Source organism: Pleurodeles waltl, chromosome 9 (genome assembly GCF_031143425.1).
Source record: "Pleurodeles waltl isolate 20211129_DDA chromosome 9, aPleWal1.hap1.20221129, whole genome shotgun sequence".
Classification (NCBI taxonomy): Eukaryota; Metazoa; Chordata; class Amphibia; order Caudata; family Salamandridae; genus Pleurodeles; species Pleurodeles waltl.
Window position 1 is genome coordinate 423,474,936 of NC_090448.1, and position 25,460 is coordinate 423,500,395.

The following is a 25,460-nucleotide window of genomic DNA, read 5'->3' on the forward strand; positions in this document are numbered from 1 at the left end:
AACCTAGGAACTCCGGTTCCTGCAACCTAAGAAGAAGAGGACTGCTGAACTGAAAAACCTGCAGAGAAGACGGAGACACCAACTGCTTTGGCCCCAGCTCTACCGGCCTGTCTCCCCACTTCTAAAGACACTGTTCCAGCGACGCGTTCCCATGGTCCAGCAACCTCTGAAGCCTCAGAGGACTACCCTGCATCTAGAAGGACCAAGAACCCCCGAGGACAGCGGCTCTGTTCCCCAAAGACTGCAACTTTGCAACAAAGACTGCAACTTTGCAACAAAGGAGCAACTTTGAAACAACACACGTTTCCCGCCGGAAGCGTGAGACTTTGCACTCTGCACCCAACGCCCCCGGCTCGATTTGTGGAGAACAAACACCACAGGGAGGACTCCCCGGCGACTGCGAGACCGTGAGTAGCCAGAGTAGCCCCCCCTAAGCCCCCACAGCGACGCCTGCAGAGGGAATCCCGAGGCTCCCCCTGACCGCGACTGCTTGCTCCTCAGATCCCGATGCCTGGTAAAGACTCTGCACCCGCAGCCCCCAGGACCTGAAGGATTCGAACTCCAGTGCAGGAGTGACCCCCAGGAGGCCCTCTCTCTTGCCCAGGTGGTGGCTACCCCGAGGACCCCCCCCCCCCCACTTGCCTGCCTGCATCGCTGAAGAGACCCCTTGGTCTCCCATTGAAATCTATTGAAAAACCCCCGTGCTGCTGAGGGTGTACTTTCTGTGTGGACTTGTGTCCCCCCCGGTGCCCTACAAAACCCCCTGGTCTGCCCTCCGAAGACGCGGGTACTTACCTGCTGGCAGACTGGAACCAGGGCACCCCCTTCTCCATTGAAGCCTATGCGTTTTGGGCACCACTTTGACCTCTGCCCCAGACCGGCCCTGAGCTGGTGGTGTGGTAACTTTGGGGTTGCTCTGAACCCCCAACGGTGGGCTACCTTGGACCCAAACTTGAACCCCGTAGGTGGTTTACTTACCTGCAAAAACTAACAAACTCTTACTCCCCCTAGGAACTGTTGAAAATTGCACTGTCTAGTTTTAAAATAGCTATATGTGATTTATGTGAAAAGTGTATATGCTATTTTGCTAATTCAAAGTTCCTAAAGTACCTACCTGCAATACCTTTCATTTGAAGTATTACATGTAAATCTTGAACCTGTGGTTCTTAACATAAACTAATATAAATATATTTTTCTATACAAAAACCTATTGGCCTGGAATTGTCTTTGAGTGTGTGTGTTCCTCATTTATTGCTTGTGTATGTACAACAAATGCTTAACACTACTCCTTTGATAAGCCTACTGCTCGACCACACTACCACAAAATAGAGCATTAGTATTATCTCTTTTTGCCACTATCTTACCTCTAAGGGGAACCCTTGGACTCTGTGCATACTATTCCTTACTTTGAAATAGTGCATACAGAGCCAACTTCCTACACCAAATCTGAACATATGTTGTAGGTTGTGGGGGGGCTAGCTTTGAGGCCATCATTTTATAGAGCTTGATTGGTACTCTGTTAGGGGCCAACAGCCCTGCCCGAGTTAAGATCTCGGATGGCTTGTTTTTTTCTCTGCCTCGGTCAGTTTGTCATCCAGGAGGGCCCTGTTGGATAGCTTGAGTATTGGAAGACCGAGGTCAGCCAGGGGCTCCCTGGGGTTGTCTGCCGTGGCCATCGGGGAGTGGATCTGGGTGTGATAGGTGGCAAAGGTGTTGGCTATTCCCAGTGGAACTAGTGTTCCAGAGCCTGTCCACACCACTAACACCCAGCGGACCAGCCCCTCCCTCTTGTCTAGCCAAGAGTTTGCCCGCTTTATCGCCCACCTTGTACAGGCGATGTCGCCCTGTTGCTCGCTTTAGCAGTATAAATGGCCTCATTTTTATATTGCTGTTGTTTTAACGGTAGGGATGATGGGCTTCAGTCGGGTCACTTTGCAGTAGATCTTTTTCCATCTCTTACAACTCTTTTGCAAGGGACTCCATTTTAGCCCGTTTCTCATTTGTGTCCTGTTGACGTAGACCACACACTAATTGTGACACCCTCCCATGTCTTATGAGTGACTTAAAAAATAAGGATCCCAAGCCCCCGGGAACATTGTGTACCCTGCGTGCATGGACATTTTGTAGCCCCATCTGTCTAAGGCATGATGTGTGTCTTTGTTGTTTGTTCAAAGGGAATATAATACAGCTGTACCTTGTGTAACAAAACTATAACCAAGGCCCCTGAACTGCACCCCCCCCCACCCTGCCTCTTTCTCTAGCAGACTTAACCTGTTACCAATAGACCTTCATCATCACTTTGTATATGAGTAGTTACGATGGTGCCAGCGGACAGTTCGTCATTATATATTTCAAGAAGAGAGACAGGAGGATTATGATGGAGAGTGGGAGAAGTGTCCCTGTTCCGAAAACAATGTCTGGCTGATGCCTCATTCAATCATCATATCACCCCACTCAGTTGATCAAGTCATCATCATCACTGTAAAATCTTTATTCGGTCCAAATATTGACTGTAAAAGCACACCAAATAAAAGCATCCTCTCAATAATAATAAATTAAATCACAACATTATTTACAGTGATTTAGGGTTTGCAAAACAAACTGCAATTTCAGCCCCCAATTCAGTACCAGTTAACGTACATCAAATAATACTTAAAAATAAATCAAGCTAAACATCCTTGGAAATCCAATTAAACACCATATGTTTTGCCTAATTTTATAACAGCTCTGAATAACTTGCGACATAGAAGCAGATCTCCAGAGGTTTTGCAGACTGCAAATATTTAGGGCCATCTGTATGCGATGTAAAATGCTTGTGCTTTAATATTGGACATGTAAACGGGGCCCTAAATAAAGAATACAACTACAAAACAAAATAAAATTCAGAGTTAATTGGGATGAAACATCATCACAAGGGCAGCAGAAATAAAGGTTACTCTTGAGCCAGCTACAGGGAAAGGCGACTAAACGATGTACTGTATTAAGCCTTATTTGTGTCAGATAGAATCTGTACTGGGTATTAGATAGCCAAGACGAATAGGAATTCTGACCAGAAGCATTATAAATCTGCATGTATCTCAGGACAGAATCCATGTTAAGAGATCTTACAATTTGGGCTTCCTCTATGCGACCAAAAAACACTTTTTAACTCTGTCTTTTGTTTAAGGGCGGATCTCTTCTGGGGAATCAAAAAGGGAACTCAAACCAAGACTGTAAAATTTGCTCTTAACATAACGCAACCAAGTAATGGCTTGATCAAGTCATCGTGTCCATCTTGCTGGCATGCCGCTTCCTGGATTGATTGTTCCAGTGACTCACTTACAAGTTGCTTGTCGATCGAGTCAGCACATTGTTCCTTGGCTTCATTGTGTTTCTTTTGCTGGACGGAGTGATGTTTTTGTTATGCACCTCCGGCCGGTCTCCAGCCCTCCAGCCATTCCCACTCCTCCTCTGGGATGGTGAAGTGCTAGGTCTTTCCTTCTGCCACCACTCTTAGTTGTGCCGGGTACAGCATAGAATATTTGAAGCTCTGTTCACACAAAGTGTGTTCCACTTCAAGAAAACTGCAGCAGAGCCTTTGCACCCAGAGTGTGAAGTCTGGGAAGAAACTGATGACAGTATTTTCATATTTGACTGGAGGGGCACTTCATGCTGTTTGCCGAATCAAATTATGGTCCCTGAAATTAAAATGCAGCAATTATTGTGCAGGGTCGTGCTCCTGGTTTGGTCCCGGTGTTCGGGATTGTGTGAGCCCTCTTAACGGGGAAGAATTTGGAAAGTCTGTGAGGCTTGAGGCCATTCAGGATGAGGTTTTCTGTGAAGAGATCGGTTGCTCGGCCTTCTGCCTTCTCTGAGACCCATACCAGTTGTATATTATTTCTTCTTGAATGACCCTCATAGTCTCGCAGTTTCGCACCCACAAGCTCTGTTGTGATGCTCTGCTCTTTGACTTGATGCCGCAGGGGGGCTGCCTCTTTCTGGAGGGGCGCAAGTGAATCTTCTGCCTCTTTCAAACATGCATTCATGTTGCAGAGGTCGGCCCGCACCAGTGTTTGACCTCCGTGGACACTGTACCTATTTTAGTTTCCAGCAAGTTTTGCACATCCTGGGTTCGCTGCCAAACTGTCCATAAGGTTGAGCAATCCACTGTCATCTGGGGCTTGTTTGATGGGTTTGGTCGACTCCTCTGGTTTGGATCCAGTTACATCTTCAAGTGGCAGCACAAATTTGTCTTGTTTAGTCAGGTGGGCAGCCTGTCATCTCCTGTGTTTCTCTGCTACCCACTAAGAGTTAGGAAGAGCGGGAGAGCCCGACTGTGGTGCTCTGTGGCGTCTGCCTGAGGATGATCCCCTAGGGGGTATCTCCCCACGGCTTGTCGTGTTTTTCGTTGCCGGCCTCTCAGATTGGTTCATCACTGGCCGCGTGTCTGTGTGGAACCTTCCTGTGCAAGGGGCTAAAGAGGGTCCTGCCGCTTGTTGGTTCTCAAGAGGTAACCGTCTTCTGCTGGCTCCTGTGTGGGGGCCCGGGTGTCTCTGGGGGCTCCCTTATACTTAGAGATCCATATAAGCACAGTGTGGCGTGGGCCAACATGAGCATTGTGCTGGGTTTGGTGTTCTGGGCCATTCTCCGTTATGAGCAACTAAGGCGGATGCGCAATGGGGCTCATCCGGGTAATGCGCTGCTCAACTATTCAAGGTGCTTATAGGGTCTCTTGTATGCCTTCAATGCGGCATCCCAATATGCTAGTCAGTTGTGTAGCTGCTGCATCTGATATAATGTGGCTGTGGGATGTGTTTAGCGACTGTTCCCAGGTCTTATCACTTTCGCTAGAGACTCAGGTGGTCATTATGACATTGGCGGTCTATTCCGAAGACCGATGTGGTGCCGTCCGCCAACAGACCGCCGTGGAGGCGGTAATCCGCCCGCCAGATTATGACACACAAACACAAAACCAACAGAAGCCAGCCACAACCACAAGTCCGCCAGACCCAACAAAGGTGAAAAACTGTTGGACCCACAACTCTCACCGCTACGCCAGCAAAACACTGCTCTCCAAATTATGACCCACGAATCACCACAGCGGACATTCAACGGCGGTAAGCCATTGGATGTGCACACCGCTGCGGCAAAATTGGGCACCCAACACCACTACAAGCCAACATTAGCCAGAACAAAAAACCCACACCTGACACACATACACACATCCATCAACAGCTCTATAAAACACACCTCAACATAACCCACATTCCTTTGCAAACATGAAAAGACTGCTACACCTTGCCAGGCCATTCCCTTAGTGAACTGCTCACACACACCACATCTACCTATACATCCGTCACGCATCACACACCACACACCCTACCACAACACTGAAAACCCTCTGTACAACACACAATAGGCATGTCCCCACAACAGCACCCCCGTTTCACTGATGAGGAGTTGCGGGTGATGGTGGAGGAAATCCTCAGGGTAGAGCCACAGCTGTTTGGTGCACAGGTCCAGCAGATCTCCATTGCCAGGAAGATGGAGTTATGGTGGAGGATCGTGGACAGGGTGAACTCCATGGGACAATATCCATGCACGAGGGACGACATCCGAAAGAGGTGGGACGACCTACGGGGGAAGGTGCTTTCTATCATCAAGGCTCCAGGTCGCCATCATGAGGACTGGCGGTGGACCCCAACCTCCTCCCCACAGTTGACAGTATTGTAGGAGCAAGTGTGGTCAATCCTGCATCCTGAGGGCCTAACTGGAGTCACTGGAGGGCTGGACACTGGTAAGTCACCATTACTAACCTACCTTCACCGATACCTGCGTAGCATGTCGCCCCCTCACCCTGACTCCCTACACCCCACTCCATGCCACACAGTGCACCACCCCAATAACCACACTTAAATGTGTACCTCTGCATGCCCTACCCACTGCAAGCACCCTCCTCCCAGCTCTGCATGCACACCCACCAGCAATGTATGGTCAACATGTAGAACTACGAATCCCACAATCCGTCACCATACACTACCAAAGGTGGGAGGACAACACCAAACCCATAGGGAAAGGTAGAAATGCAGAAAATGTGACAGACTATGACCTTAACAAATCACTTACATCCCCACAGGTGCTCCAGCTAATGTCAGCGGTGAGTAGGTGCCACGGCAACCCAGTCCTCCACCAGAAGATGCCCTCAGTGATGACAGCAACTCTGGATGTCCCGAGCTGGATGAACTCCCTGGCCCATCTGGGACCACAGGTCAGCCAGCTTCCACAGCCAGTCCACCACAGGGCCCCCCATCCAACTCCAACACCTCAGCAGCCACTCAACATCCCCAGACCCCTGTCCGCAGGAAGCGTCGATCAATAGTGTGCCCACCTGTACAGGAATCCAAGTCGACACCACTCAGGCAAGACTATGAAGAGTCTGGTGTGAGTGGAAGTGGGCACACTGTTCAGGGGACGCAGGCACAGGAGGGCAGGGACAGTGGGAGGTCAGCTGTGCACCAGGGAACCAACTGACTAGGAGGCTCTCACACATGTCCTGGAGGCATATAAAAAAATCCCAGGACAGGATGGCCCAGGTGATCACCATCATGCAGGAGAACCAGCAGCTGCAGGGGTGACACCACCAGGAGGTCATGCAGCAGTTGTAGGGCCTAAATGCCAACATGGCCTCCATTGTAGGGGTGCTGGGTGACATGGCTAACACCATGTGGGAGAGCAGAGCACACCAGCAGCCCACTTCCACTAGCCAGACCACTCGCCAGCCATCAACATCTGCTGCAGCTAGTGGACAGGAGGACCTTCCACAAGACCCACAGGTCACCAGCACCCCTCCCCCTGCAGAAGGTGAACCACCCCACAAATGTTCCCTGCAACCCAGACAGACAGCAGAGACTGTTGCCAAGACCAAGACCACCGCCAGGAAATGAGCCTCTCCAGAGTGTCCACCTTGTGTGCCACTGAGTCACCTTGTTCAATTTGGACTGCCATTGCTCCTCTTCCTATGGCCCTATGGACAGTGGACCTGCGCTACAAACCAACTGGGCCACTACACTGAAGTTTTCATCAACCATCACCCCACTCTATTGCACTATCCCTTTATTATTGTCACTCCAATAAACACCCTTGAGCACAACTGGAGTAATGGTGCTTCATCAGACAGAAATGTGCAATGTATTGAACTGTATTATCCTGTGCAAATGTCCTATAATGTGTGAATCCATCCAACAAAAGTGTTTAAGCAGTCTGTAGTCATGACATCAGTACACAGTTGTGACTACACCAGCATCTGCAAAAAGGGAGGGCATAAGTGACGGTCAATTGAAATGTAAAGCTGTGATTGGCATAACACAGCTGGCACACAGCACATAACTGAAATGGAGATATGATCAGATCTACAGTCTTCCCTGAGTGTCATTGGAAGTACTGCTGTATATGTGTCATGTTGTCCACATCCTCCTCCTCCTCCTCCTCCTCACTGTCTTCAGTGTCCACTGCTGCCTGCAGGTAGGGCACATGGCGTCTGAGGGCCAAATTGTGCAGCATGCAGCAGGCCACTAGAATCTGGCAGAGCTTCTTAGGAGCGTAACATAGGGACCCACCTGTTAAATGGAGGCACCTGAACCTAGCTTTCAGTAGACCAAATGTGCGTTCTACAACCCTCCTTGTACGGCCATGTGCTTCATTGTACCGATTTTCAGTCCATGTTCTCGTATTCTTTACAGGGGGTCAACAGTCAGGACAGGTTTGGGTAGCTGGAGTCACCTGGAAGTAGTGAGGGACACACATTAACCATATACAATGGCATTGAGTGCAACTCCAGTTGGCATACACTGACATACATTGCGTGAAGACTCAAGCTCACCTATGAGCCACACTCTGTGCCTCTGTAGTCGTGCCATCACCTGTGGGACGCTGCTATTCCTCAATACATAGGCATCATGCACAGATCTAGGACACTAGGAATTGATATGGGAGATGTATTGATCTGCAAGGCACGCCATCTGGACATTTATTGAGGGGAAGCTCTTCCTATTCCTGTAGACCTGCTCATTTGCCCTGGGAGGGACCAAGGCAATATGGGTCTCATCAGTGGCCCCAATCACGTGTGGTATGTGTCTCCTGGCGTAGAATCCAGCCTTCACAGTGGGCAGATCTTCACTCTGTGGGAATGAGATGTAGTTGCTCATGTGTTTGAGCAAGGCAGCCAAAACCCTTCCAAGCAAAATAGAAACCATTGGCTGTGACATTCCTGCAGCCAAGCCCACTGTCACCTGGAATGAACCAGTTGCCAGGAAGTGGAGCACTGAAAGCACCTGTACTACAGGGGTATGACTGTAGTGCTACGGATAGCAGGAATTAGATCTGGCTCCAATTGTTGACACAGCTCAGTAATTGTGGCCCTGTCCAGACGACAGGTGAGTATGATGTGCCGGTCCTCCAGTGTAGCCAAGTCCACTAGGGGTCTGTAAACAGGTGCTTGCCGCTTCCTCCTCATCCTCCACTGTGGTTGGTATCTAGGTGAGCCAAAATTGAAATGTTTGTGACTACAGGAAGTATGGATACACAGTGCATGTATGTATGTAGAAGACTGGAATTGTCTAGGTGTGTACAATCAATACCAATGATGCACATTAATTTGTCCAACATAAGTACTAGCAGTATGAAATGGCAACCTCCTGTCCTGTATGCAGGGACAGGTGGAAGTGACCTCACTCCGCTGGCGTTTGGCGTCATGGAGGAAGGTGGTCTGCACCGCCGTGCACCTCCTCATTGGCTAACATGGAGCTTTATGGAGTACAAGAACCAATGATGATCAACGCCGGCAGTAACGGCGTTCACCGCCGCTGACGTGACTGCCATTTTCTCTGTACCACTTCACTTGATTCCTGACTCTCTACAGTTGAACATCTCCACTGCGTGTGCTGCTGTGACCTGTGTATGGAACCTGTGATGGCCTGTGCTACAGAGGAAGGGGCCCTAGCCTTCACATCCAAGGAGTTAGAGAAGCTTGTATGGGCAGTTGTATGGGCCTCCAGACCAACAGGTGAGAACATCATGTGTATGTTGGATGCAATATGGCTGCATGAAGACGTATGTGTGTGCTGGCAGTGTGTCATGGGGGGGTTGGCTGCATGTAATGTGTACGGAGAGGTAGGGGTCATGTGTGTGCTTAACGTGGGTCATATGCAGTATGTAAGCCATTTGTGCAACAGAATGGATTGTTGAGTTCATGGTGTCCTTCTGTCTGTGTCTCCTGTGCAGGTCAGCGCCCTCAAAAGAAAGGATTGTGGCGAGCCATTGTCAAGGTCGTGCGGACCCTGGGGGTCCAATAGCCGGTGGAGCACCCACTGCAGGAAACAGTGGGAAAACAGTGGGAAAACCGCAGAGGCCCAGCTGGGAACGGCCTCCCAATGAGGGAAGGGTGCCCTTTGGAGACAGCCCCCCCCTAATGGCTAGCATACTGGCGGTGGCCAATCCTGAGTTGGTTGGGCGCTTGAGGGCAGCACAGCAGCCACCAGGGGGTGAGTACAGACTGTGTGATTTTTTATTTATTTTTATGGTTGCCTGGCAATGGGTTTTGGCACAGGGTTATAGTCAGTGGATGCCCCAATATGCTGGTTTTGCTTTTCCTGTGTGGTCCTCTTTAGCTATGTAGGGTGGTATGTATATTTGGCATTGGTAAGTAGCTTGCATAGCATGGCAGACAGGATTTACGGAGTCCCAGTAGGTGTGCAGATGGTATTGTTTGGGTTCTTTACTGCTGTTGTACCCAGGTAATGGTTTCTCATACTGCGCACAGTTAGTCCCAGTGAGTGATTGTGATGTGTATGCCATATGTGCTGTTGGTTCTGTGATTGACCTTGCGCTTCCTTTCTTTCTCCCCCAACCTCTCTCCTTTTCTCATCCTGTCCTTGTGTGCATTAGCATCATCTGGCGAAGGAGCAGGGGCACCGGTGAGTGGGGGAGCTGCAGCCCACAAGACCCAGGAGACGGAGAGCACATAAGCCAAGGGGACCAGTGGGTTGGAGGGCGAAAGGAGCACCACGGGGGAGACTGGAGCACAACTACAAGAAATTAAAGTCACATTATCCCGATTAAGACAATCCAACAGTACCTGCCTGGAAAAGTGTGCTTCAGGGGGTACTCCATATCTTCAGCCATAAACATAGGGGTGCCAACTTAATGCGGTCGTCTGTGTAGGCTGCTCCTAATTCTGCATGTCAAATAGAACTCACAGTTGCTCTAGGTGTAGCAATAAGTCTACCCAAGAATTTGTTTTCCACAGTTTGGAGCTTCCCTGTAGCAACAAACCCCATATTCCTGCACCATAGGCCTAGGACCCATCTCTGGTGGAAGTAAAACCATAATTAGGGAGGAAACTTGTGACGCTAAAAACCCCAAAGGGATTGTCCCAAAATACTCAGAGGGTGATGATATCACCAAATGATTCAAAGCATTTGAGAGAGCCTGTAGAGCCATGAAGGTCAGCAAGAAGTATTGGGGCTTTCTCCTTTGGGAACTGTTCTCTGGTAAATGCAGGGATAGTCTCCTGACATTGAATTAGACAGATGCCGAGTCCTATGAAATCATGAAGGACACATTGATTGAGGGCTTTGGGCTCACCACTGAAGATTACAGGACCAGGTTCAGAGAGACTCGAAAAACCCAGTCAGACCTGGGTAGATTTTGTAGACTTTTCAGTGAAAACACTAGGTGGCTGACTGAAAGGTAGCAGTGTGCATGATTATGAAGGCTTTATAATTTAATTATGAAAGAGCATCTGTTAAGCAATTGTGTTCAAGAGAAGATGCATCAGTACCTGGTAGACTAAGGTCCACTTTCTCCTCAAGGGTTGGGGAAGAAGGTAGACCGCTGGGTCAAAACAAGGGTTACCAAAACTACCACTGGGGTGGTGGGGGCATAGAAAAGAGGCCAAAAAAGCCTTCCAAGGGAAAGATGGTGATCAAGCAAAGGATAAAAACAAATAGTCTTCCAAAGTCCCCCCCACCCCAAAATCTTCTCAGGAGGGTGTGCCTCAAGAATCGTCCCAGTCCAAAAGTTGGTGCAAAGGTAAAAACTGGGATTCCAAAAAGGCTTTGTGTCATGACTGCAAGGCTCTTGTACACCGAACTGGAGACACTACGGGCCTGATTCTAACTTTGGAGGACGGTGTTAAACCGTCCCAAAAGTGGCGGATATACCACCTACCGTATTACGAGTTCCATAGGATATAATGGACTCGTAATACGGTAGGTGGTATATCCGCCACTTTTGGGACGGTTTAACACCGTCCTCCAAAGTTAGAATCAGGCCCTACGTGTCCCCACAAAATGAATGCCTCTAGTGCACCTGCAGTGAATGCAGTGGTAAGTCTCCAGATGGGATTCCAGGTGGGTCTTTGACCATGTCAGTGAGCCCACTGAGGCAACTCTAGGATTAGAGGGTGGGGTGGATGTAGCTGCCCCGGCTGCCTGGCCCAGCAATCTGGAGACAACATCCATATATTAATCAGGTTAGAGTTGAAGCCCTGAGAGACATTGGTGCCAGTGTCACCAAGGTGACTGGGCAACTGGTGTCCTCAGACCAAAACTTGACTGGTGAGACATGTATTCATCAGCACTGATAATCAGACTAAGGTACATCCCATGCTGATGGTGTCCTTAGAATGGAGAGTGGTTACTGGCCAGAAGAAGTTGGTGGTATCTCCTGCAATCGCTGTACAATATCTGCTAGGCAATGATCTGGAGTTGTCAGCATGGGCTGAGGTCGAAAGAGAGACCCATGCAACTGTGCTGGGTATTCCTGAATTGGTGTGCGTGAGACCCCAAGCTGCTGACCAGGAAAAGGGACATGTCCGTGGCTCCCACAGGACCTATTGGGAGGAGGGACTCCTTTTCACTGAGGCCAGAGACCCCAAGCCTGATGCAACTAGGATAGTGGTAGTGCCTCAGCAGTTTAGAGAATTTCTCCTCACACGAGTGAACCACTTCTACTGACCAAGTATGTCTCAGAAAGTGAAGGAGTTTTGTAACTCCTGTGCCACCTATCAAGTCAGTGGCAAGACAAGTGGCCACCCAATGGTCCTCTTAACTCCACTTTCAGTGGTTGGGGTTCCTTTGAGAGGGTATGGATTTACATTGTTGGTCCCCTAGACCCTCCAGCACCATCAGGAAACCGATTTATGCTGATTGTAGTGGATCATGCAACCAGATATCCGGAGGCAATTCCGCTGAGGACCACTATTGCCCCTGCAGTAGCTGAGGCCCTCACTGGTATCTTTACCAAAGTGGGCTTTCCAAAGGAAGTGGTGTCAGAGGTACAAACTTCATGTCTGGCTACCTTAAACACATGTGGGCTGAATGTGGTGTGACCTACAAGTTCATTACCCCATATCACCTAGAAATCAATGACCTTGTTGAAAGATTCAACAAGACATTGAAAGGTAGTATTTGAGGACTCCCTGAAAACAAACAGAAAGAGATGGGATGTCTTACTTCCATGCCTGCTTTTCGCTTACAGGAAAGTGCCACAGAAGGGAGTGGATTTTTCCCCCTTTGAACTTATGTTTGGGCATCCTGTGAAAGGTCGACTTTGCCTTGTGAAGGAGGGATGGGAGAGATCTCTCAGAGAACCTAAACAGGATATTGTGAACTATGTGCTTGGCCTTTGCTCTTGAATGGCTGATTACATGGAAAAGGCATCCAAAACCCTCAAGGCCAGCCAAGAGCTCCAGAAGCTCTGGTGTAACCAAAAGGCTGTACTGATGGGTTTCCAACCAGGGCAGAAGGTGTGGGTTTTGGAGCATGTGGCTCCTAGGGCCCTCCAGGACAAGTGGAGTGGACCCTACCCTATCCTAGAAAGAAAAAGGGAAGTCGCCTAACTGGTGGACTTTGGCTCTTACAGGAACCCCAAAAGGATTATCCATGTCTGTCACTGTAAACCTTTATCATGACAGAGCTGAGATGATCATGCTCAGGAAGCTGAGAGTGAACCTCTCCTCTCCAGCAATCCTAAAGATGGATCAGTTGAAGGAGTGGTCTTTTCAAATACCTTCACTGACCAACAGCCGACTGACTGCAGGCAAGTCATGCATCAGTATGCTGAGATCATCTCTTTGACCGCTGGTATCCACATGATGTGGTCACTGAGGACAGCTTACCTGTCAATTATAAAATCTACAGACATTCTCATCATGTCAAAGAGCGCATCAAAGCCGTAGTAAGCAAGATGCTGGAATTGGGAGTCATTGAGTACTATGTGATCCCCTGGGCTTGCTCAGTTGTCTTGGTCACCAAGCCTCATTCTTAGGGTGGAAAGAGAGGAATTAGGTTTTGTGTGGACTATAGGGGCCTCAGTGCTGTATCCAAAATAGATGCACACCCAAACCCTAGGGCTGATGAACTAATTGACAGTTTAGAGGCAGCCAAATATCTCAGTACTTTGGATCTCACGTCAGGGTACTGGCAGATAGGTCTGACCCCTCGAGCAAAAGAAAAATCAGCATTTCCACTCCTGATGGGCATAATCTGTTTATTGTTATGCCTTTTGGATTAAAGAATGCCCCTGCCACCTTTAAGAGGTTGGTGAAGAAAGTCCTGGCTGGCTTGGATGACATTAGTGCAGCATATATTGAGGATATTGCTGTCTTTAGCTCCACCAGGCAGGATCCACCTGAACCACCTTCGGAAGGCCCTAGAGGCTCTCAAACGTGCAGGCCTCACTGTCAAGGCAAACAAGTGCCAAATAGGGCAGGGTATGGTTGTATACTTGGCACACCTTGCAGGCGGAGGCTAAGTTCAACTACTAATACCCAAGGTACAGAACATTCTGGAATGGGAAGCTCCAAACACCCAGACCCAAGTCATGGTTTTCATTGGCTTGACTGGGTATTACAGGAGGTTCATGAAGGGCTACCCGTCACAGAACTTACCTCCAAGAAGATGCCAAAGAAGGTGAACTGGATAGTGAGCTGTCAAAAGGCCTTTGACACCCTAAAAGAAGCAATGTGCTCAGCACCCATTCTGAAAGCTTTTGGTTCAGCCCAACTGACCTCCTGGCCAGAGCCTGCAGTCTCTTTTCGCAGTGACTGATTTCCATTAAAATGCAGTGGGTACCCAACACTGTTTTGCACCTGCCTCCCCCCCGTGCTTCTGGTGGTGTACTGCTGATGCTGTCTTGGACCTTGTCCACTACTCACCTTAACTTGTGGAGACTGGTCTTGTAAGTCACTGTATTCTACCTCTTTTGCAGAGCATGTTTTTCCTCCCATAGGATAACATCTCAGAACTCAGAAATTTCACTTTCCACCTTTTTAAAGTGAAAATAATTGCTATTAAAAAAAATATACTTACCAGAATTATTTGTCTCTGATACCTAAACATATAATTTTATAAATTGGTGTGGATATCCTTTTTGAGTCTTTTGTCTCATTTATTGACTATTGTGTGTCTATCTTGCATTCCTGTGTATTAAGCCTAAGGCTGCTTGATCACACTACCTCCAAATAGAGCATTTTCGGATCGCATAGCAAGCCCTGTTCACTACTTTGGGAACTCTTGGACCCTTTACATGGTATTGACATACCACATGAAGGGCTAGCTTCCTACATCTAGCTTCTGCCTAGGACAAAGGATATCCTCAAGGAGGCAGAAGACCGAGCTCACAAAAGTGCTACATGGCAAAGTGGGTGTGATACATCCACTGGTGCAAGCACCATGCAAAACTAGAGACCAATAAAGAGGACAGCATGATGCTAGCATGTCTCACCCTTCTATGGATAACAGCTTGACCTACGCGTCATTGAAGGTGCACCTAACTGCCATAGTCACATACATCAGAGGACTGAAAAGGAACACTTCTTCCCCCACCGGTGGTGAAAAGATTCCTGGCAGGATCAAAGAAAGCAGCACCAGAAAGAGCTGCACCACCACCAATGTGGAACATGAACATTTTACTCGCACCACTTATGACAGAACCCTTTGAGCCTATGTACAAAGCAGAACTAAAATTCCTAACTCTAAAAACTGCCTTCCTAATAGCAATCATGCCACTACACAGAGTGAGGATCAAATTGCAAGTGTTGCCCACCCTAGAGCCCTACCTACAAATCCACAAGGACAATGTGGTACTAAGGACAAACCCTCAGTTCCTACTAAAGGTAGAAACACAATTCCACGTCAACCTGAGCATTCAGCTGCCATCCTTCCAGCATCCAAAGACTTGTGCTGAAAAGGGGCTACGCACCTTGGATGTGTGAAGAGCATTCATGTACTACTTACAAGAGACCAACGCACTAATTAAGGGGAACCTTCTCTAATTGTCCTTTGCAAGGGCACACTAGTAATGAAGGGAACCATCATACAATAGAAAGTAGAGACAATCCAAATTTACTACACAAAGGTAGTGAAGCTCCGGACACATTCCACGAGGAAGAAAGGAGCAACCCTAGCCTTCCCAGCAAACATGCCCATCAGTGACATCTGCATGGCTGTGTTATGGCCATCCACACACACCCTCACAAAGCACTACTATGACATCCAGATAAACAAGGAAGCACAGAGAGTTCTGCAACATCTTTTTTCAAACTTGAGCACATTTAAACTTGACCTCCCCTGGGAGGCAAATACCGCTACAAAATCAGTGCAAGCATGTGAATTCACAAAAGGATTTATGCTGTAAAACAAAACAATTACTTACCACTAGCAGTAGTATTCTAACTTGATGAGTTTTCTGGATTCACATACAACCCATAATCCTCCCCGGAAATGTGAGGGGATGAACAGGTCAGGTCAACAACACATTAAAAAATGTGTATGTTCAAACTCCTAAAGACGTCGGTTGGAAAAAAGAATCTGAAGATTCTGACCACGCACAGGAACTTCTGGGGCGCATGTCCAAGGCCACAAGAGGATGGATTTATAACCAAATGGTGGCAGACAACGCCCATGGAAAAAAGAGAGACAGAGAAGAACCGTGATTCCAGATCCAACCACTAGATGGTGGAGTAAATGTGAATCCAGAAACCTCTTCAGGCTGTTAAACTACTCCCACTGATAATTAACCATTTTTTTCTTGTCCATAAATACCTGGAAATTGCATTGAGAGACAATATTTTATCAAATGGATAGCATAATCCACGTGAAGAAGGCTATTGTACCCTACATGTATTTTGAGGACATGCCAAATGAGGTTTAGAAAAATAATTGAATTGCAAATTGAAATAAAATTGAGTACATTTTATTGATTGAGGACACAGAAGGGATTTCGTTGATTTGGGGAAAACAGTCACTACACTGGAATACTTTTTTCATTAAGGTGATTAACAATTCAGATATTGGGATAGCCGGAGATCCAATTCTTGTGTCCACAGGGACACCAACCTAATCGGTAGATGCTGACAGTACATATTTAATTTGATTCCATATTGGTGGACAACTGCATACAAAAGAGAATCAAACACTAAGGCCCATATTTATACTTTCTGACGCACAACTGCGCAGTTGTGCGTCAAAAATTGTACCGCCGGCTAATGCCATTCCAACGCGCCATGCGGGCACCTTATTAATGGAATGACGTTAGCCGGCGTATGGGAAAATGGGGGTTGTGCGTCAAAAAATGGTGCAAGTCAGGTCTGAGGCAAAATTCAGGCCTCAAACCGGATTTGCGCCATTTTTCTTTTTTACGCCCAAACTCCATTGACATGACTCCTGTCTTAGTAAAGACATGAGTCATGCCCCCATGCCCAGGGGACTTATGTCCCCTGGGCATGGACATTGGGCATAGTGGCATGTAGGGGGGCCCAAATCAGGCCCCCCTATGCCACAAAAAAAATCGGAAAAAAATACTTAGCGAACTTACCTTTACTTCCCTGGGATGGGTCCCTCCATCCTTGGGTGTCTTCCTGGGGTGGGCCAGGGTGGCAGGGGGTGTCCCTGGGGGCAGGGGAGGGCACCTCTGGGCTCCTTCCGAGCTCACAGGTCCCGTAACGCCTGCCCTGACCCAGGCGTTAAAAAACGGCGCACATCAGGCTGTGCGCCATTTTTTAAGGCCCACCCCCTCCTGTGCGTCAAAATGACGCCAGAGTATAAATAAGGGGCACAGGCCTTAAAGTCATTTTTTGGAAGGGAACGCCTACCTTGCATATAATTAACGCAAGGCTGGTTCCCCCTTCCAAAAAATGACGCACATGGTCGAAATTTGACGTCCGCGGGGTCGGGCGTCAAAGTATAAATATGGGTCAGGGTTTGCGCCGATTGTGCGTCAAAACTTTTGACGCACATTCGGCGCAAACAGAGTATAAATATGCCCCTAAATTTAACTAACACCTATGTGCTACCAGGAGATCCCTTTTATACTTTTGGCTAGCTGACCACCTCAGACATGATCCACCTGGAATACATCAGGGACCGGGTCTTGACTCTGATATGCCTGCACAAAACTTGATTAGAGAATCTAATACATTAGTGTGATTTTTATTTACATTGCAGGGAGCAATGCAACATTTTTGGATACTGCTTCTACCTCTTTCTTTTCTCTTTTATGTTCTGTCCATGAGGAAGCCCAGCTCAAATCTCTCATGTTGTTTACTTGTGTTTTCATTCTGTTAGGTTTGTGCTGGTGGAGAGCATTCCTGAGGGTCTCGTGTATACAGAAAACAGCACTGTGAATCCTTCAATTTATCAGACATGGTTAAATCTACTTGGGACTGCAAAGAGCAGTGTGGACATTGCATCTTTTTACTGGACCCTGACCAACAATGACACAAGAACCACGTCTCCCACCGCTGATGAGGTGAGATGCCAGACCAGGGGTCTACAACCTTTTCTATAACGAGCTACTTCTGAACTGTAAAAATAGCCCCAAACTACTAATGACCCTCAACATTGTTGCAGTAGTGACCATACCTTGAAGGATTATTAGTAGTGACCACCAAGATATATGTTATAATAATGAGACTAAATTTCACCTGGCCATTATATCATATATTTACATATCAAAATATTGACTAATACAGTGCAATAAAAGAATGTATTTATCGATAAGTATACATTTACCATTCTTAACTCCACATCTCCATTTCTTAAAGATACATGTATCAGAGTTCGGAATGTAAATACAAATACAGTTATCTTTCAATTCATACTTTATGATGCTATAGGAATTGATAGTCTAGATACTATATTTTGGCTGGACGATATTTAAAACCCAGTTTTGTAGTAGCACAACAACCGCTCCAATGCATAAGATAGGATTACTGACAGTAATATCAGGAAAGCTTTATCAAAATACAATGCCTCCACTCAACTAATGAAATAACAGCCTCATCAGAAAGGGTCCACTGGAACAGCTACAGTTATTCTCGACTCTCTTTGAACTACTATTCAAAATGCAGGTTCAATTATGTTTTGGATTTTTAACCATTTTGCTTTCAATCATCAGTGTACCAGTTTCTCAAATTCCATGTTTTTCCATTAAATAGGCATTTTCCAAATTGAGTTAAAACACTAAAAGAAAAGCTTGTCTTTTTCCGTGGAAAATGCAATTTTTGCCTCAAAAATCAGATGATTCACTTTGAGAGATTCTGCTCCACTTGCCCAGACATTACCATTATATGTCAGGGATGCCCACAATAATGCAACGGTGCCTACATTATGCCAAGGATACCCATTATCACACTAAGAATCACCTCATCATATTAGACATGGACTTTGTTACAAAGATGGCCATGATTATGTGATAGATGGTAACAAATAGGCTAAACATAATCCCAATTTGTTCAGGATAGCTGCCATTGTGCCGTGATTAGTCCAAGTTGTTACAACTAAACATGATAACCCAATATTCCCCACAGAGCTGGGTAATCTAAACTGTAAAGCACACAATGTTCACGGAGGAATCATGGGGGAATCATTTGCATGCAAATATTTGGGCAAGATTAAATATAATTAATGTTGTAATTAACCATAGATCAAATTCCATATATGCATAAATCTTCACACAGCGTGTAATTTTATTCTGGGAAAATGAAGAACTTTTATATACACACTCAAACCTTTTGTGGTTGGAGAGTCAGGAGTGTTGGTGTTCTCATTCTGTCCCTTGGATGTTAAGGGATTGTGGACTAGAGGGGTCACCAGTGCATTTGTATAAAAACACAAAAAAATCTCTTTGTTGCTTTGCTATAGTGATGGATATATTATTAGTGTATATATAAAAGTTCTTCATTTTCCCAGAAACAAATTGCACGCTGTTTGAAGATTTATTCATTTATGGAATTTGATCTATGGTTAATTACAACATTAATAGTATTTATTATCCCTGAAATATTCATATGCAATTGATTTCTCCATGAACATTGTGTTTTATATAGTGATTAGTCCATGGGTGCCCAACATATGTCAAGATTTTACCATGTATGTGCCAGTCCCAAAATTATGTCAGGAAAGGTCATACATTTTTCAGAGATGTACTCCTTAAATGAGGGGCACCATAAATATTTGGTGTTCCCAGCCACCAAGAATGACTTCCAAGGTGAAGCAATGTATTTCATTGATTGACCCAATAACAGCCACATACACAATAGGGCACATATACATACCTCTGTACACAGAACTGTTTAAACACATATGCATTCACACACCATTCCCGCCGTCGGGAACAAAGAAGCCTGTTACTTGTCTGTGCACTCAGGCTAGCCTCTGCTTTCTTTAACTAAAGGTCTGCTAACTCGGGGTTATTACATACTTTCAGTCAGTCTCTATCAGACCCACACTTTGACACCACTCTGGCTATTGCTTGCACTGCTTTTGTGGCCAGTTCTCACAGGTACTGTGTGATCAATAAAGCGCTGTGTGAAAATTGACCAATCTCCTTGTGGCTTTGCTAAATTGAGAGTGCAACCATGAGTTCATTTTGCAGTTACCTTAGGCTACTGTTTGTGTGTAAGCACGTGACCATGCCATTGTTTTGTCTTGACAGCCACTGCAAGGATGTGGAGTTGTCTAATGGTGCCATTTTTAAACTGCCTAGACCCTCTGAATTACATATTGTGCTGGTCTGCACTCCGGGGAGCTACTTCCAGTATACTGGCTAGCTGCTATAGCTTCCATGCTACTTGTTAGAGACTCCTGTACCCGATGATCAGAACTTCGAGAGTTAAATCTATTCTACATGTGGAATTAGCTTTCTATCCATGTCTAAATGTATTTGTTCAAGCCTCGAAAGATCTAAAACTAGCACTCCTGGACCTTTTTATGAACCATTATATGAAGTAACTTGTTACTTATAAAGTGTCTTTTGGAATCTCTGTGTGATCTTCAGGTTCAAGCTCGAATTCTGGCAAGGTTGACTGGCTTATAATCTTTCCTTAGTTATTAAAATGAGCACCAAATTAATTTCGGCAATATCAGTTGCATGTGTGATGCTCTCTGTAAAGTTCTTTAAAGAACAGTGCGTATAAAATATCATTTATGACTATGGTACCTAAGGATTGGCATGCCCAACTACATTTGATATTCTCTTCTATGTCTGGAGTTTTTCTAATCTGTGTTTGTTTTTTAATGAAAGTGTGCCTCTCCAAATAGGTTCTTCCTTCCCTGGTCTTCCTAGTGTAACTGAATTTCCTCTAAATGGATGAGGCAACCCAAGATTTACCAAAAAGTGACATGTTTGACTTCTAGAACATCAAAAAGAGAGAGCCTTACTGTGTAAGAAAAAGTATATCCCCTGCAGGTAGATAAAATAATTTACCTTTTTTTGTAAAATCCTCACCCACCTGGGTTACCCCCTTGGTGGTATGCTTCATCATAGGGCCCTTCCCGTTCTGTTTCAGAATGGGGCGTGCTACTACTAGTGACAAACACAAGAGTACTGGATGGTTATTACCATATAATGATTATAATAGGAGTTGAAGGGGTCCCTTTATCTAAAAGTTAAAAACACCTGCCTGATAAGACACCACTAGTTGTATTAAGGTTTTCAGGCGATATGATTGAAAAGGGAAGATATGAAAGAAACTGGTTGTTTTAATGACCCCTGTTTCTGTTGGTCGACATGTTTTTAGCAGCTGGTCTAATTCCGTGATGCCACCTTTAAAGTTTGAAAGTGCATTGACCGCAAAATGTAGACACTGCACACACATTGCATGCTATAATAAACATCTCCCCTAATTGGTAAGGGATTTCATACCTGTAATGTTAAATAGGAAATATAAATCAGAAAGGCATGAGATAGAGATACCCCTATTACACAAACACCACACTCAGTGGGCAACCCTTGTAGTAACCCACAAAGGGTTGCCAATATGTTTATAGTGAGCACTTCTTAGAACAAAATGGTGAGCAAACCTTGAGTCAAAATTCTGTGGCAACATACAAAACATATAATAACACTTACATGTACAATACTACACATATTCCAAGACATATACATACATGTAAATTTTAAGGGCTTTGCTCAATGAATCTTCCGGTGGCCAAATGAGCCTGAATTCACACTCTGGCGGTGTAAGTAAATAAAAAAGGTTAATTTCCGAACGAGGATGAACTCATCCTACATCATGCCCCCATGTCGGCTATGCCGTACTTAACTACACAAACGTCTCGTCCGAGCGGAATCACTTACTATAAATCACCAGGGTCCGAATGTTAGCAGACTTCCTGCTCCGGGTGCTTTTAACTACAAAGAGGAAGAAGGTTCTAGTGTATGCCAGCAACGTGCTGCTACCGTCCTAACTTCCGGGTGTTGGTGAGACTAGATCGCGCACCATTCCAACACAGCAGGAATGCGTGGGATCACTTATTGGTTCCTAGCACGGCCGCTCTGGTCTAGGGAAAAGAAAAGTCTCCGGATTGCGCTGTGTAGTGCATTACTGGCATTGATCTTCAAGTTCCTTAAAAAAATATACCAGACCACCTATTCTTCAATTATAGCAGTTGTGCATGGGCTACTACCTAACAATGGGATAACTATTTGTATGTTATTCTGTGGAACAGGTTATTTTTCACTTACAGAGACGGATCTTCATAGCTGATCAAAAAATAAAAGGATGCCAAGAGCGAAAAAACAAAATTGTATTCAAAATATACTTTGTTTCTATGAAAAACAAAGGGCCTCATTACAAGGGTGGCAGTCTGAGGACCACCACACTCGCGTTGACGGACCGTTGTTCGTCTTTGCCAGGGGGTGCTGTGCAATTGCAGTCCCCCTTTTTCTAGAGGAGATCTGTTCCAGTTTTGTGCTTTGAAACTCTGGTCATACTGGCCCTCACTTCATCCTCCCTTCATGACTTTAAAAATAAAAAGCCTTTATCCTCAGAGGGTCACTTCGGTATTCAGCTTCTTTTCACAGATTAAGACTTCATCATGATGTCTGGAAATGCCTCCACAGCTGCAGCAAACAAAAGGTGCTTGATCCCTGGGATGAACTTACATGGCCCCTTCAGATGCTCAATGTGATGTCCAACAGATCTGGAAAATGTTAGTCTCTGTTTTTAAAGTTGTACAAACTAAGTATGTGAACTTGTCTGTAGCACAATATACCTTAGTGGCCGGCTCACTATATATTTTTTTCATATATTTAGGGTGAACACATACTAAAAGAACTTTTAAATCTTCCTCAAAGAGGCATCACACTACGGATTGCTGTGGATCCACCAAACTCGCCTGCGCGGATGAATGATCTCAGTGCCCTGAAGAAGGCTGGTAAGAATTATTCTATTTGATCAAGCAAGAACAAACACTCTGCTGTATTGTGCTTGACTCTTCCTAACATCTTTAAATGTCTTACAAAAGCTTATAAATAACAGTCATCACAGCTGTTCCCTAACTGTAAGAGGAAAAAAGAAGCTAAAAACATATCTATTCCTTTTACACAGAATTGTACAATACATGGGTGAAGGAAGTCAGGAAATATACAGATACATGTGGTACACATATACGTCTACTGAATAAATCTTGGGCATGTGTTGTGAATACATCTGAAAGAGATAAGGTGATAAGTGTGGCTTTTATAATCTGCCTTATGTTCAGAGAGTGGAGCCTTTGAAACATTTCAGATTGGTGACAGAATAAAACAGTTGAGCCATCGCACATTGCTCCTTTTGTGTGTGTGTGGGGGGGGCGCGGGGGGTGTGTGTGTGTGTGTCCGCGTGCACCTACAGAATAGGTACGCGTGCGCCTCCACTCCTACAGAATAGGTTGTGTATGAGCACCATGAAGAGAAGTGTAAGAGGCTAAGGCATGGTAAGGGGGTCTGTGGTCTTAAAACAGGGAGAACATATTTAGCTCCCTCAAAAGAGGATAATGTAAGGTCAGAGTTAAATACTGTAAGAGGGTTGAAAGTTCCTGTTTAGGCGAATACTCTGTTTTTTCTTAATGAATCATGGACCAGGGTATCCAAGTCAGAGGCTCAGGTCAATATTATGGCTACTGCCTTTTAAGAAGAGTTAATGGGAAAGACTTTGAGCCTCCTACAATATTATATCAAGGAATCCTTCTCAAAATGTTTTCATCTGCATTGCACACTATTTGTGTCTGTAGCAGTGGCTGTACCCACAATAAAATTATTTTATTTTCCTGACTCCGACCTGAATTTTTGTTGTGTTAGCAATTTGTAATTTGCACGTACTTTCCGTTGTCTAAATAGTTTGTGTATGGGTTAGCAAACTTACTATGGGGAGCTTGTGACTGTAACACAAGAGTCTTCAAGCACAAAAGTACTCATATTTCCACAAACTCCAAGAGGGTAAGAAACATTATTTGTTCTTACATTTGATCTCTTCCAAATGGTGCCATGTGATGGATTCACAGTCTTAATAGATTCACTTGATGCCTTCAGGTTCGCTGTACCAGTTCTGTGACTATTCTTAACCATTATAAGCCCTGAGCTACTCCATTGTCTTCAATAGAGCACTCAACATTCCAGTGTTCTAATAGGTGTTATGTAGCCTTTGAGTTGTATGGTTAATCTTCAATACTTTTCTTTTTTCTCATTTGACTGTATCATGTCACATCCATTAACCTTTTGAAAGCCTCAAGATCCACCCTGGTGAATAGAAACCAATATGTACGCCCCATTAAGTTCTCTGTGATTGCACACTGCACTTTAGGTCTCTGTGAGTCTTTTTAAATTTTGAAACTGCAATTTAGGTCTTTCTAAACTGGTGCTCTGTTCTCCCCAGCAAAGCACTTTCACAAGAGCATACAGGCAGTGGAGTACACGCCGGCTCGACGTTTGTTCTCCCTTTGACGTTCCAGCATGCCATCTTGGTTAGCGTACTAGTGTTTTGTGAATGTGCCGCTATATAACTCAGTTTGGTGCATGTCTAAACCAGGTTAAGTTCTCTGTGATTGCACTCTGCAATTTAGGTCTCCCTGAGTGTTTATACATTTTTAAATTGCCCTTTAGGTTTTTTAAATTGTTACTCTGTTCTCCCCATCAAAACACTTTCACTAAAGAGGACCAGCAGTGGAGTATGCGCCAGCCCAACTTCAATGCTCTACTTCACATTCCGGGATGGTCTCTTGGTTAGAGCACTAGCATTTTGTGGATGTGCGGCTCTATAACTGCATGCTGCACGGCTGTGCAGCATCAGGCACTATGTCTGTTTTTAATCAGAAACTGGCTATAGGGCATTAAACGATGGTGGTTTTCAACGCTATACCAGAGAGCAGAGTGAGTCGCCTCATATGAAATTTAGACCATTGTTTTCCAATCTGTGGGTTTCGATCCACTACTGGGTCCCTAGCAGAATTCTGCAGGAAACGGAAGTCCAAGCAATAAATAAAAAAAATATTTAAATTCTATGTTTGACTTGCCACAGTTGCCGTGTTTCAAAGACAGGTCAAATGTTTGTCTATTCTTTTGGCAAAAATCTGCAGGAACGGTGTTTACTTTACTTTTCTTTCGCTGACTACAAAGTGAGAGGTGCTTTTGAAGTGAAGGATGTAACAATCCTGCTTTAGTACAATTCTGAAGTGCATTGAAACAAAGATTTTATTATAATCAAAGCAAATCAAGATACTTTATTTGTTGATACACAAATGATAAATATTCACAGGAACCCAGTTTCCACAATACGGCCAATTTGACATTGAAGGCAGTTAGCAACCTCATCGGTAACCAATAATACATGAAAGGAGCGATTAGCCATTCCCCCGCCGCCATCCCCCATCCGATCCTATGCATCCACAGTTCATCAACATAAATGTATAAAGTCCATCCACCTTAGGATGCCTGAAAGTTTCTGACCGCATCCTCCAACAGTCGTGTTTGATCGTTTACTGGAGGCGAAACTATGCCCACCTCTGGCTTGATATACCGGTAATTCTGTATAGTTATATCTGAAAAACTGTATATCTGTAAAACGCTAGTAGTCATTTCAATTGAAAATGTGCTGTCTGTAAATGACAGTGTGATACTACATGATGCTTTAATTATATTGAAAAAATCACCCCTCCTCATGT

At 45.4% G+C, this 25,460-nt stretch overlaps 1 protein-coding gene across 2 annotated transcripts in view; it reads left to right on the plus strand.

Annotated features, from left to right (window-relative positions):
* PLD3 (phospholipase D family member 3) overlaps window positions 1–25,460 on the plus strand; it is a 292,670-nt gene that overhangs the window by 94,793 nt on the left and 172,417 nt on the right. For both annotated transcript variants that reach the window (XM_069207231.1, XM_069207232.1), the window contains 2 exons: window positions 17,604–17,787; window positions 22,577–22,697. In XM_069207231.1, the coding sequence (XP_069063332.1) occupies window positions 17,604–17,787; window positions 22,577–22,697 (305 nt within the window). The remainder of the gene's footprint in view (window positions 1–17,603; window positions 17,788–22,576; window positions 22,698–25,460) is intronic.